This window comes from Medicago sativa, chromosome 6 (genome assembly GCF_051527215.1).
Source record: "Medicago sativa cultivar Bolivia chromosome 6, Bolivia_mono, whole genome shotgun sequence".
NCBI classification, from domain to species: domain Eukaryota; kingdom Viridiplantae; phylum Streptophyta; class Magnoliopsida; order Fabales; family Fabaceae; genus Medicago; species Medicago sativa.
The window spans coordinates 5,274,514-5,288,683 of record NC_140754.1 but is presented as its reverse complement, the minus strand read 5'-3'; the positions used below and the strand labels follow the sequence as shown (position 1 = coordinate 5,288,683).

The 14,170-nt window shown below is 32.4% G+C and overlaps 2 protein-coding genes across 3 annotated transcripts; both read left to right on the top strand.

The window, feature by feature from the left end:
- Positions 1-597: 597 nt before the first annotated feature.
- On the top strand, positions 598-10,362 carry LOC146912270 (Sugar isomerase (SIS) family protein). Of its 2 annotated transcripts, none has more exons than XM_085720291.1 (24): positions 598-780; positions 2,082-2,160; positions 2,240-2,316; positions 2,414-2,495; positions 2,601-2,648; positions 2,806-2,961; positions 3,038-3,134; positions 3,292-3,334; positions 3,860-3,927; positions 4,033-4,117; positions 4,773-4,821; positions 4,947-5,019; positions 5,114-5,174; positions 5,333-5,399; positions 6,098-6,154; positions 6,250-6,303; positions 6,397-6,525; positions 6,675-6,738; positions 6,850-6,923; positions 7,587-7,640; positions 7,728-7,796; positions 8,343-8,432; positions 9,120-9,227; positions 10,021-10,362. In XM_085720291.1, exons 2-24 carry the CDS (start codon positions 2,110-2,112, stop codon positions 10,069-10,071), a joined length of 1,707 nt encoding a protein of 568 aa, XP_085576417.1. In that variant the 5' UTR covers positions 598-780; positions 2,082-2,109; the 3' UTR covers positions 10,072-10,362. The 2 variants fall into 2 exon arrangements, with proteins under 2 accessions (XP_085576417.1, XP_085576418.1); XM_085720292.1 differs by lacking the exon at positions 598-780 and adding an exon at positions 1,658-1,954.
- Positions 10,363-11,860: 1,498 nt separating this feature from the next.
- On the top strand, positions 11,861-13,074 carry LOC146912269 (Putative membrane lipoprotein). The gene has a single exon (XM_085720253.1). The coding sequence runs from the start codon at positions 12,357-12,359 to the stop codon at positions 12,909-12,911; it is 555 nt and encodes a 184-aa protein (XP_085576379.1). The 5' UTR covers positions 11,861-12,356; the 3' UTR covers positions 12,912-13,074.
- Positions 13,075-14,170: the final 1,096 nt, after the last annotated feature.

Here is a 14,170-nt window from a genome sequence, read left to right as displayed (position 1 = left end):
ATATATTCAAACATAAATCATTTTTCATTAATCTTGTAAAATCACTAAAAAAAAATAATATTACAAAATGAATTTTTGTGACAAAATATATTTATTTTTGAAAGATATGAGAAAATCTATTATAATCCCCTATAATCTAGCTCATCAATTATATCAATTATAAGTTTTTTTTTTTTTACCAACACACGTTGGCTCAGTTGGTAAGGAACGGGTCACTTCCTTGCAGAAGGTTGTGTGTTCGATTCCCTCTGCCGATGTGAGGGCAGTGTTGGTGGGTGATCTGTAAGTACCTCTATAAGTGTCCTTTGGGCCCGGAGGCGTGTCCTGACCCTGGTGGTGACCGGAGCCGAACCCACCTAAACTTTTTGTAACCAAAATATTGAATGTCCTTTGGGCCTGGAGGCGTGTCCTGACCCTGGTGGTGACCGGAGCCGAACCCACCTAAACTTTTTGTAACCAAAATAAGTGTCCTTTAGGCCCGGAGGCGTGTCCTGACCCTGGTGGTGACCCGAGCCGAACCCACCTAAACTTTTTGTAACCAAAAAAAATTATAAGTTTTTTTTTTTTACCAAGCAAAAGGTGAATAATCATTTTCCATCCACAGAACTTGAATCCGCCATCTGTTTCTTCTCCTCCACTCCACTCAGTCATATCATATAAATTATTATTATTATAAATAATATTAAAAATCCTAACTTTTTCGATTATTATTACAATTTTCTAAATCAAAATCTAAGACACCCCATTTTCGTTTCTTACCAAAGTTGATTCCTTTTTCAGGTAACGATTCAAACCCATTTCTCTTTTTTCATTCTTTTTGCCAATTTCTGCATTTGTTTGTTTTTGTGGTGTGTGTTCAGTTAATTTTCTATTATTTTATTTGAAATTTTCATGCTTTATTGTTGATTTTGATTGCAATTTACAAAAGCATTGATGTGTTTTGCATGTTGTTTATGTTTTTTGTTTCTTGCTTATGTTTATGTTTTTTGTTTGATGTTTATGTTTTTTTGTTTTGTTTTGCTTATGTTTATGATTTTTTGGTTGATGTTTACGTTGATGTTTTTTGGTTGATGTTTATGTATGCTTAGTTTGAAATTCTATTAAAATTTTTTGTTTTGTTCATAGTTATCATTATAATCACTATGTAGATTTATAAGGTGTTTTGAATTTTGATTGATTTTTATGATTATGGGCTTGTCTGGATTGGTTTGTTGAGCTTATCTAGTGGCATAAACATTTGTGAGACTGTTTGAGATAACTTATGAAAATGGCTTATGACATTTTTCATAAGCTGTTTTTTTGCTTATTTTCATAAGTTCTTCAAGATAGCTTATGAAAACAGCTTATAGATTATACAAAAATAATTTAACTTTATTTTATCTTTTTCTATAGAAATAGCTTATAAAGTACTTATCATGATAAGCACTTACGCTCTAAACTTCAAATTAAGCTGTTTATCCAAACAGGGTGTAAATGCTTGTATGGACCTAATCCAAATTTGATTGCAGACCCCTTTTTTTTACAGTATGTTCGGTAATGTGGTGAGAGGTAGTAAACATAAGCTGTTGTAGCTTTTGGTTGGACGGGAGTTGTTAATGTGGAAACTTATATTTCCTAACACAATTTAATAGTAGTTGATTCATTGAATTAGTAGCTAGAAAGAAACTTTACAGGTCATGTGTTATAACCTATATTAATGTATACTTTCCCAAATATTTAAAACTCTGACCTTTTATCTTCCTTAAATATTTTTAGGTAGTCTGTCCAAGGCAGTTATTTTCTTTCGTCACATGGACGCCGATATTGTGTTTTCATACTTATGATTGAGTTAGTCATATCCATATAATTTTAGAGACTCGATTCCGCGCATGTGTAGTTTAACTTGATTCATCTGTTAGATCTATTTGGCTATTGTGTGCTCTGATTTACGATCGATTGTTCTTTTTATCTATCCGTGAGTTTGTCTTCATGCTTTGTTCGATGCAGAAAACTTGTATGATTGTTTGTTATAGGAAATTGTTCAAAAATAACAAGGTAAGTAATATTATAATTTGGAAACTTTTTTTTTTTTTTTTTTGCAGGAAATTGTTCTATCAGTTACAGTTCTAAATGGCTTCCTCCACTCTCATCTCTGACACTCAGCCATGGAAGGACTTAAAGGTTTGACAAGAACAATACTTCTTAAATATGCATAATGCAAAAATTGTGAAGATTTATTCAATGCTTCTCCTTTGTGCAGGACCATGTCGAGGACATTAAAAAGGCTCATTTACGTGATTTATTGAGTAACGAAGAGAGATCCAAGTCAATGATGGTGTACGTCACTTACTTTATGAAGCTATATAGTCTTACAATCTGATACTTTATTTTACAGTGTGATGTAATAACCTTCTGAATTTTGCATTCTTTGAAGTGAATTTGATGGAATTCTATTGGACTACTCAAGGCAGCAGGCCACCCTTGAAACAACGGAAAAACTCTTCAAATTGGCAGAGGTCGGTTCCCTCGTTTTAGATGTTCTTCATAGTAAAATAAAAAGTTATTTAAACTGAAATGCGATGATCTGGCTAATGATTATTGTATCTGTTGTTGTGATGTAGGCTGCATCCCTCAAGCAAAAAATAAACCAGATGTTCAACGGGGAGCATGTAAGCACTTATATCTTTATCAAAGGGTCTCTGAAATTCCTCCCTTTTATCTGAAAAACCTTGTAATGTTGCAGTGTAAATGCGATGTATATTCAAGGTTAAATTTCTTCATTTCTGAATTACTGTATTTATTTTGTAATTTTTCTTGGACTTTTAGATAAACAGCACTGAGAATAGAGCAGTACTTCACGTAGCCCTCCGTGCTCCAAGGGATGCTGTCATAGAAAGTGATGGAAAGAATGTTGTCCCAGATGTTTGGAATGTTCTGGACAAAATCAAGGAGTTCTCTGAGAGCGTTCGCAGTGGGTCTTGGGTAATGTGCTTGTCAATATTTTTAAGTGGATGTTATTGAACAATTTGAGTGGAGAGTATTAATCATATTTCCGCAGGTCGGAGCTACTGGAAAGGAATTGAAAGATGTTGTTGCCATCGGTATTGGTGGAAGCTTCTTAGGTCCACTTTTTGTGCACACAGCTCTTCAAACAGGTTGGCGACACTGTCTGGTCTCTTTGTGGCATTTATATAGTTATCTATTTTTTACTTTTATTTTACTTTTTTCTAGTGCATATGTAAATGAACGTAAAAACCATGGATGTTATTTTCAAACAAGTGCTGAATATGTATTTATTGTTGCATCTTACAGATCCTGAAGCAATTGAATCTGCAAGAGGACGTACTCTACGCTTGTAAGTATCTAAAATTGCTTTCTGCACTGCTGGTTATTCTTGAAAGATTGGTATACATGCTTGTGAGAATATAATAATGAGTGTATATTGTAAACTTGGCTGTGGCATGCTTTCTGTTAGAGGCTTTGCATGATCCATTTTCAAAGGGTCAATGTGTCATTTGATGGCCGAAGTTAGAGATATATCCGTGCTACAATCTGTGTTTATATATTAAGGGTTGTTTTACTGATTGTATGTGATACAATGTTGTCAATCGCAGAAGATCGTAGTTTGTTCGAATTCCGCTATACAATAGTATTATAGTGCCTCTATAGCCGTCATTTGACAACATTTTGTACTAAATAGCATGTCGTAGAACAATAGTGATTTGTTCAAATTTCACTACGCTATAGTGGCTATAACGCCGCTATTTAACAATATTATTGTGATATGTGCTGTTAGAAATGTCTTACTAAAGCTACACATTAAGAAAACCACGTCTTTTCATGAAATCAACCTCTTACGTGTATTTGCTTCTATGTACAGTCTTGCAAATGTTGATCCAATTGATGTAGCTAAAACAATCACAGGATTAAATCCTGAAACAACACTAGGTAAATAGTTTATTTTCACTTTTCTTATTTTCCTTCATATTTGAGTTAAGAGATCTCGAGTCCATCTTGTGTTTTACATGGTTGCAATTCTTCTTATTTCTGCAGTTGTGGTTGTGTCGAAGACTTTTACGACTGCTGAAACCATGTTGAATGCTCGAACACTCAGGGAATGGATTATATCTGCTCTAGGGTAAGTGAAACATTAAAGGTATTTGATCAATAATTGTTGTAAAATGATGGTTCTAGCGTCCTACTATTTCTTTCCATATTTTATATAGAGACTTGCCAATAGGATATGGGGATTTTACTCTCTGGGCTCTGTTTGAATAAACAACTTAATTAAGCACTTATCATGCAAGTGTTTATGTATAAGCTATTTTTATAAAATAAAGTCAAATTATTTTCATATAAGCTACACCCTCCGGTCACTATTATAAGCAAAACTTTGCATTTTAGATTCATTCAATTAATGATGTATGTTGTCTATAATAAAGACTATATACAATATTGATTCAATGAATGTAAAATGCAAAGTTTTGCTTATAATAGTGACCGGAGGGTGTACTTTGTAAGCTATCGGAGAGAGCTTCTGGAAGTAAGCTGAAAACAATTTATGGACTGATCATTAGCTGTTTCCATAAGCTCTTTCAAACTGTCTCACAAGTGCTTATGTCAGTAGATAAGCCCTCAAATAAGTCAATCCAAATAGGCCCTTGGACTTCTAGTATTGTATGTGTCACGTCTCCATATTCTCATTGGCTTCTTCAAAATATATTTGTAAATATGTAAAAGGAAAATACAAACTGGCGTGGACAGTATTATGAAGACTTACAATTTTATTTCAGGCCATCAGCAGTTGCAAAGCATATGGTGGCAGTTAGCACTAATCTCGCGGTATAGCCATACATTATTTTCTCTTTTGGCATTAGCTTGTTGAGTTAACAAATAGTTGTTTGGTTTCTCTGTGTGTATATATAACTTATTTAATGCAGTCTATGGTCATTTTTTTTCTGTTGCAGCTTGTTGAAAAGTTTGGCATTGATCCTAATAATGCTTTTGCATTTTGGGACTGGGTTGGTGGTCGATATAGTGGTAAGTATCTTGTCTTGTTTTAATAAATAAAAGTTTAATAATTTGACTTGAAGGAGATTTTTATTTTGACTATTTTTTGAAATGTTGGTCACAGTTTGCAGTGCTGTTGGAGTGTTTCCTTTATCCCTACAATACGGTTTCTCTGTAGTTGAGAAGTAGGTGATTTCTTATTCAGTTGATGGCAGTTCTTTTGAAAAGTTCTATCTATTCGTTATATTTAATTATATATTTATTTTTGGTTCTATATGATTGATAGTGCACTGTTTAATGTTCATATGCGTGGTTTTTTATATTTTGTATTTCTTTTGTGAAGGTTTTTGAAGGGAGCTTCCAGCATTGATCAACATATGCATTCAGAGCCATTTGAAAGAAACATACCTGTAAGAGCCAACCTTTGTTTTTGTTCATCAGGTTTTCTTTGCTTCAGTAGTTCTACTACACATATTATACCAAATTTAAGCCATTTATCTAGTGCCTAAAAAGTAGTTATCATGAACAAGTATTTCTTTTGTGAATGATTTTTACAGTAACAGTAATAAAGTCTTCTTATAGCAGAGTATGATATCAATTTGAAGAGAAAAGTATTTGTTCGAATTATGTTTTAATAATACTTTACACTTTACAGTCGTACAATATCATGTAATATATAGGGCGACATTAATTTTCATGTGTTGTGATTCAGTATACACATAACAGTAACAAAACTTAGCTGTATAATACACACATATTTCATCATATATGTTTAAATTTCCGTATTTTGCTAATATAAAACAATGACCATCTTCTGAAGATGGAGAATGACCAACAGTGATCCAGTGTTGTCAAATAGCCGCTAGCGGAATTTGAACAAGTCACTATTGTTCTGCAATACGTATTTAGTACAAAGTGTTGTCAAATAGTGGCTATAACATCTGTATCATAGTGGAAATTTGAGCAAACTGCTATTTTTCCGCGATCCACGATTGACAATCTGCTTTATTGATTATTCATACCATTCCCTCCTCTTCTTCAGGATTATTTATCTATGTCGTGTTAAGTGCAATATGACATGTTCATTAACATTTTGTCCATGCATCAGGTGCTTCTGGGACTATTGAGTGTATGGAATGTCTCATTTCTTGGATATCCTGCCAGAGTGAGTGCCTAATATACTTTGTTGCATTGAAATTTATATTATGTTTATTTTTAACCAACAATTTTCAATAACTGAAACTTGCGTCTAAAATCCAGGCCATTTTACCTTATACTCAAGCCTTGGAGAAGTTTGCACCACATATTCAACAGGTATGTTTGTTACTTCTACATGTGAATGAAGCATCATGCGCTTATTAATACTGCTTCTCTCTTTTCTTATAGTTAGTGTTTGTCTGAAATTAGGTTAGCATGGAAAGTAATGGCAAGGGTGTTTCAATTGATGGTATTCCTCTACCATTTGAGGCCGGTGAAATCGATTTCGGCGAGCCAGGAACAAACGGCCAGCACAGTTTTTATCAACTTATACATCAGGTGACATGCGGATTAAGATATGTGTAATTTATTTAATTAGTATACATGCTGTCCAAGCTGTTTATCAATTCACGTAGATGTTAGCTTTATATCAGTATGAAAAACTTTGTTATCGAATAACATGTCTATCTAAATATCTTAATTTCTAGGGACGTGTTATTCCATGTGATTTTATTGGAGTTGTGAAAAGTCAGCAACCTGTTTATCTAAAAGGTAAAGTTTCCTCTTCCATGTATCAAATTTTGGTGCTTGCTTTGAATTTTACAGTGGTTCTTTTCTCTGTGTGTGAGATTTCTAATTCAAACTAATGTGATTCCTATGCAGGTGAGATTGTGAGCAACCATGATGAGCTAATGTCGAACTTTTTTGCGCAGCCAGATGCACTTGCCTATGGGAAGGTACATACATTCTTACGCTTCTTTCTTACCTAATTCATGCTTTTAGTTTCTTCTTTCTCAAGATAGAGTAGAAAAAAAGAAAGAAAATGAATCAATTGCGATCAAGTTTTAGAAAATAATAATAAGATTGTATAGTGAATCCTTATTGGATTCATATCATATAACATAGTGGAATTTAAAAAAAAAAAATGTTGTCAAATATCAGCTGTAGTGGCGCTATAACACTGTTGTGTAGTGGAATTTGAACAAACCTCTATTTTCTGCGATTGACAACACTGAACTGGTATTCACCTTAATGGGAAGGAGACCATTGACGTCATTACTATCATTATGTTAATTCTTGTTTTGTCTAGGAACCAAGATATCTGCAAAAGCACTCTGATATATAAGTTATAGGTGACACCAAAAGGTTAGGGTGTGCGCGAGAAGATCCATTAACATAGGATTTTGTCCTCTATTTATAGTGGGAGATTACTTGTTAGGGAGTAATCCTTTTATGAAACAAAGCATTCTAATATCATATAGCAGTCTTCTCAATGACACTGAGATATAAAACTGAACAGAGATTCTATGTTGATATGTTTTTAGCCGTTCTTGATTGTCGTTTAAATGCATTATTTTGACTTGTTTCGAGGGATATAATCAATAATAACTTTTCTACAGACCCCCGAACAATTGCAGAACGAGAATGTTGCTCCACATCTTGTATCACACAAGGTAATTTCCTTTCTGTTTCTGCACTGCTTGTGAGTTATATATAGACTGAGTCGGTAGTCCTCTTACTATGCATTCATTTTGCTGCAGACGTTCTCAGGCAACCGGCCTTCTGTCAGCCTTCTGCTTCCATCATTGAATGCTTATAATGTTGGACAGGTTTGTGCTCCTTCCGCTAATATATGATTAACGATTAGAAAATAAATATCAAGGACCCATTTGTTTAATTTTATTTACAAGTGTTTTTTAGATTGTGTAAAAAAGTAATTGTTATTTTAGAAATTTTCTGAGATGCTACTTAAAACAACTTCTCAAAAATGCTCAAAAACGTTGAAAATTGATTAATTTGAGATTCTAACTCTTAAAAAAAAAAAAAACTTATCTAAACATCTCAAGAATTCTTAAAACTGATTTTTCTTACACAAAAAAGTGATTTTATTAAGAAGGTTTAAAATGTTCAATTACTCTTGGAGGTTGCTAGACTATTTGTGGTTATTTAAATAGGCCCTTAAATTAAAAAAAGTTATAATTGGGTCCATAAACATATCAATAACTTGTACTTAATACCCTGAACAATTTTTTTGTTAAATGTGTTCTTAAACTTTTAAATAATTTATAATTAAAATAGTATATAATTGGTTTTCCTTTGATATCAGTACAAATTGAGTTGTTGGCACTAATATCAGTTCCCATCTTCTTTTCCAGTTATTGGCAATCTATGAGCACAGAATTGCTGTAGAAGGTTTCATATGGGGCATCAATTCTTTTGACCAGTGGGGAGTGGAGCTCGGGAAGGTATGTATTTGATAAGTAACCTCTTCACGTGCCTTGCATGAAAAATACGCTGTCATGTCTTTATGATAGGATTTGCATTTCGTATGCAGAATATAAAAAACACCTTAAAAATATATTTGATATTATATTAGAGTATCTTAGTTTATTTCCTATCATCAGTTTATAATCGTAGAATGTTTGTCATAGATTATTGCCATGGAATAGTTTTATACTACTAATTATTATCATGGTTTGTTTTCTAATTTTCTTAGAATTAGTGTTTAGTCTTTTGTATCAAGTTACACCCTGTTTGACTAAACAACTTAATGAAGTGTTTATAGCATAGTGCTTATCATGTAAGTGCTTATGTATAAGCTGCTTCTATAACAAAAAATAAACGAAAGTCAAATTGTTTTGATATAAACTATAAGTTGTTTTCATAAGCTATCCTAGAGAGTATAGAAAACACTCATAAGTTGTTTCAAGCTCTAACAATCAGTGTCACAATCACAAGGGTTTATGCGATTAGATAAGCTCAAACAAGCCAATCCAAACAGACCCTCATTATCAAACTATTTTCAAGTTTTAGTCAATGATACTCTAGCTCTTAACTTCAACATCATGCACATTTGTAAATTTGACTATAATCTTCACCATTATTTACTGAATTTTCATTTTCTTTGTTGTTGTTGCGATATAATTTAACAGTCATTAGCCACACAAGTGAGGAAGCAACTTAATGCATCTCGTACAAAAGGAGAACCAATTCAAGGCTTTAATTTCAGTACCACAACTATGATAACAAGATACCTTCAGGTATGACAAATCCTAATTCTGTTCTAAGAATGAAGAAAAAATAAATTATTATACATATTTGCACATATACTTTAAACTAAACCTAATTGGTTTCTGATTCTTTATCCAATAAAATATGTTTTTGGTTCTGTAATTTTTCTATTTTTACTTTTAGTCCCTGTGCTGTTTTTTCTTCTATCAATGGCCACTAAAATATACAAATTTTTCATTTTAGTCTTCATTGTTTTATTTTAGTTCCTATAATATACTTCTTTGCTTGTCACTGGAATATTTGACTAATGTTCAGTTTGTCAAATTATGATAAGGACTCAAGTAAAATAACATATTATAGGGGACCAAAGTGAAAAATAAAGTATATTAGCTCAGTTGGTAGGGACATTACATAATATATGCAGGGGCAGAGGTTCGGACCCCAGACACCCCACTTTTCCACATTTAAAATGTGCGAGCTCCAGCCACTAAGCTACTAGACAAAAAAAAAAAAAAAAACAAATAAAGGGGGACTAAAGCAAAAAATATTACAAGAGACTATTTTCAGAACTAAAATTTTAAAGGGAATAAAATGAAAAATTACAGAAGCAAAAAAGTTAATATTTATATGAAAACAAAATGATATTACTATTAACATGTTTCAAGAATGAACATGTTTATTGTCAAAATAAAAAGAATTAACATGTTTTTATGAGGATTTTTCTTGTTCAATGAGTATTAATACTGTAAGAGAGTGCAATCATACTTATTTTGGCTACATTTTAGAGAATTTTTAAGTTGATTTTATTTGTTTACATTGCAGGCAAGTGCAGATGTTCCAGCTGATCCTCCAACTACTTTACCTCAGATATAATTTGCCTTTTTGGTATTGAAATGGATCAAAGTCATCTTACCAATCCTACTCACATAAGCTGTTATATTAACAACAGCATGCTTCATACTTTTTGTTTTTGGACAACATTTTTGAAAAGTTTTGACATGTTTTCAATCATAATTTTCCTTTTGTTGTGAAAATGATGTCATGTTAAAAACATCATCATTTTAAACTGGCATGTGTGAGGCTCAATTACATTCATGTCAATTTAATGAGTTGAATGTTGTGAAATGTTAATTAGCAATAAATGAGTAATTCCTTTCCCTTTTAGTGTTCATATTCTCAATAATTTGTGTACATGTCCTAAATAAGCATAAGCATTACCTCTGTTCCAACAACTATCACATTTTTATTAGAAAACTTCAATTATATTGAGTTAAACTTTAGTACAACAATAAATACTAATAACTTAGTTTTTCATCCACAAGTGGAGTCATGTATTCCTTCTAATTTCTTAACTTCCAAGAACATTGAAATTGTTGTGGAATGTTTGTGTAACAAGTTGTATAATTGCTCTTCTTCCATCTATTTTTGCTCATCCCTGTCAAAGTAGCCGAGCGTGAGTTAACTCAGGTAGGGCGGGAATGAACAAAAACAGATGGGAGAAGAACAATTCTCAACAAGTTGAGTCACGCCCTAAACAATTTCAAAGAAAAATGTATATTGGACAAACAATGAACACAAATTTATTGAATTTTCATTTCATGGATTAAAAATGTAAAAATGCATATAAAAGTTAAGTGCTGCTATTCACACCCGTTTTTGAGAGATGCTCATTGAGTAAAAACAATAGGCAAAGTCCCTACATGGTTCTTCACATGCAGAACTTTCTAACAGAAAAAACGACCCTGTTTTGTACTATGCACTATGGTTGGACCCTTTTTGCACAACCAAAACAAAGGGTAAAAAAGCACCAAGGTGAAATAGCTTACATCATGTGACATGTAGGGACATTGTGTGATTATATGTGTACATCAAGCGTGCTTTTGGTTCATCACGTTTTAACCTTTTCCTTTTGTCTTTCATACAGTAAACTCTAGTAAGTAATAGTGCTCTCTATACTCAAAAATTTGGCCAGCTGGTTTTTCAGTTTTTGAGTAGGACATTTCAATTCCCTACTTTTCTAGATGCTTTTCTTTTCTAGTGTTACTTCTACATCATTGGTTCCCATTTTTACTCTGCTATGTTTGATTCAAATTTGTATACACCATGACTTGAACTGAAATAATCAAAACAAAAATTAACTTGAAGTGGTTAGTGGAGTGGAATATATTACTAATCTAGTGTTCTATGTGTTGGAAATGGATTCTAAGTAATGCAGTTAACAATCTTGACCATTGATTATGATTAGATGATTAAGATAATGAAGTACATTTATCAAACTTGCAAGATGAATTGTTTGATATTGATTTAGCGATTCACCACATGCTAACTACATGGAAGGGGGGTTCGTGGTAGCAAGAAATTAGGGTATGTCTTAAAATGAATTTCACGCGGTCACACATTTATACAGTTGACAATCTCGAACATTGATCTTTCTTGAACCATATATATGATGAAATATATATTAATTGAACTTGTAATATAGATTGTTTGATCTTAGTCTAATAATATTGACATTCTGATCGCATGATTGAAGAATTCCCTAAGGGCGAGGGTTCGTCTCAATGCGACTACACATTTACACAATTGATATTCCCGACCATTGATATTGCTTGAACGACTTATACAATGAGATGCATATTTACCGAACTTATAATATGGATTGTTCGATCTTGATTTAATGCTCCCAACGTGCCGACTACATAATTGTGACATTCCATTAGTATCTAGGAATCTTGGTTACTATGTGCCTATGTCACAAGCCTATCATTCTTTTAAGGGTAGTGTCACTATTGGTGATTTGGTATATGCACGCCAAGACTAGACGCACTCTAACTTACAAAACTATTTGATTCTAAGTTGGGTAAGGAAATCATCAACAAATGGAGCCAAATAACAAAGCAACATTCCTTGTTTGTATTATGTTTACTTGTCTCCTCACCACCTTACACCACTCACACTCACATTTTAGCTTGTTATATTCTCTCATCATCACTACTTTATCCTTTCATTGTGGTTATGAAGTCCCCCACATCACTAACATAACTATCATTCTTGCTTCCACATGAAACCACTTTCTCACATTGATTTATAGTCAAGTTTTCTAGTTCTCTATACCTCTCAATACTAAGCAAGCAAAACAATTAAGAAATTCTTCCAATATGGAGATGAAGAAGAGAGAATGTGAAAGAGAAACCAAAGAGGAAGAGTTCAATGAAGATAGTATACAAACTATAATGTTCACCTTAGGTACATTTCTTCTAATGGTTTGTCTAAAGAGTTTCTTAGTTGAGAAGTGGCGTGCTTATATGTTCCTGATCCTCAATGTCATCCTATTAGCCATTCTTTTCATGTCTATGAAGCCAAATTATTGGAATAGTAGAAACTTAGAAAGTGAAAGCAATGTTGAAGAAGTGAAAATTGATGACAAATTGAAGAAAAGTGCATGTGAGTCTTCTCAAGAAATAGAAGAAAAAAAAGAATGTTACAAACAACAATGTTGGACTAGCACTAATCATGTCCATGTTGAGAATGAGATTGAGGAGGAAGAGGATGAACATGTTGAAGTGTTGTCTAAGGAAGAATTGAATGAAAGAGTGGAAGCTTTCATAGCTATGTTTAGGAAGCATTTGATTTCAGATGTTAAACAAGGTGAAGATTTTAGGCACCAAAAAACATCAAATTTGACACCAAAGATTGAAGTTTCTTGTTGTTGAGGCTTAGGTTCTAAAGAGAGAGCTATAATTTTTTTTTTGTTTTTTATTTATTATTTTGTTCTAACGATTAAGAATGATGTTTTCTTGGTACTACATTGTTTGGATTAATACAATTTGTAGACATGTTGTTTACATTATTAATTATATCTTTACTTCTCTCAAATGATTAGTGATAGTCTCATTAGTAGTTGTTCATTTACAACAGATACTTTGTTGTATGTAAACTTTATCTAGATTGCTACTAATTGGTACTCCCTCCGTTTCTTTCTAAGTGTCGCTTTTGGAGAAAATTTTTGTTTTAATTTAATTGTCACTTTCAAAGTTCAATGCAATATTAAATGTTGTTTTACCAATATTACCCTTCGTTATTTATTGTGAAGAGAGAAATATATGAGATAAGATATCAAATGAAAAAAGCTATTATAGTAAAAATATAGATTATTGTATCAAAAGTAGCAACATTTATTGATTGTCTTTGTTTGTTTAAAATGTCAAAATGTGACAATTAAAAAAGAACGGAGGTAGTAATATATAAGTAAAAAAAAAATAATAGGACATAAGCGATCCCACTTGTGTAACATGACATTGATTAATTTAAGTGTGACACGTAATACAATTTTTTTAAACATAAAAATACGTGAAAAAGAGATAATGATATTCCCGCTTTAGTGGTACACAAGTGGAGTCCGAACATAAGACATGAAGTAAAGCTCTCTTTACTTTTACAGTTTCTTATTTTTATTTTAAAAATAAATAAAACTATTTTAATTCAAGAAAATACACTCTCCCTTATGTTCTCATCATTAAGCAATTGATCAACTTTCTTTTTAATCTCCTCACTCAACACTAATCCATTTTCATTTTTTTTTTTCAAATCCCAATCCAACTTTCAATAAATCATAAATATCTGTCTTATCATAAAATTTGTCAGAAAGGCCAACACAAAAAGGGTACCCTAGTAGACAAACCTTCTAAAGTAGAGTTCCAACCACAATGACTCATAAAACAAGCTATAGAAGGGTGACTTGGTTTGCTCAAAAAAAAAAAAAAAAAGAAGGGTGACTTGGTACCTACTGTTGTGGGGCCCATTTAACAAATTTCCCGTTATACCCTTTGAACTCATTAGGAAATTTCATCATTTTATTGATCTTAACCTCTTGCAACCGAAAGGAAAGGCCTATTGGTTAAATGAAAGTCCTAATAATGCTAATTCATTGAATTAGTTTTGGTATTCTACCAAAACTTATGTTTTTATACAA

What these genes read in the sequence shown, in the direction of transcription:
- LOC146912269 (XM_085720253.1), top strand. Translation starts at nt 12,357, where the DNA reads ATGGAGATGAAGAAGAGAGAATGTGAAAGAGAAACCAAAGAGGAAGAG.
- LOC146912270 (XM_085720291.1), top strand. Translation starts at nt 2,110, where the DNA reads ATGGCTTCCTCCACTCTCATCTCTGACACTCAGCCATGGAAGGACTTA. An exon ending in GCGTTCGCAGTGGGTCTTGG is followed by an intron (nt 2,962 to 3,037) that starts GTAATGTGCTTG and finishes ATATTTCCGCAG; the next exon opens with GTCGGAGCTACTGGAAAGGA. An exon ending in ATGCACTTGCCTATGGGAAG is followed by an intron (nt 6,924 to 7,586) that starts GTACATACATTC and finishes ACTTTTCTACAG; the next exon opens with ACCCCCGAACAATTGCAGAA.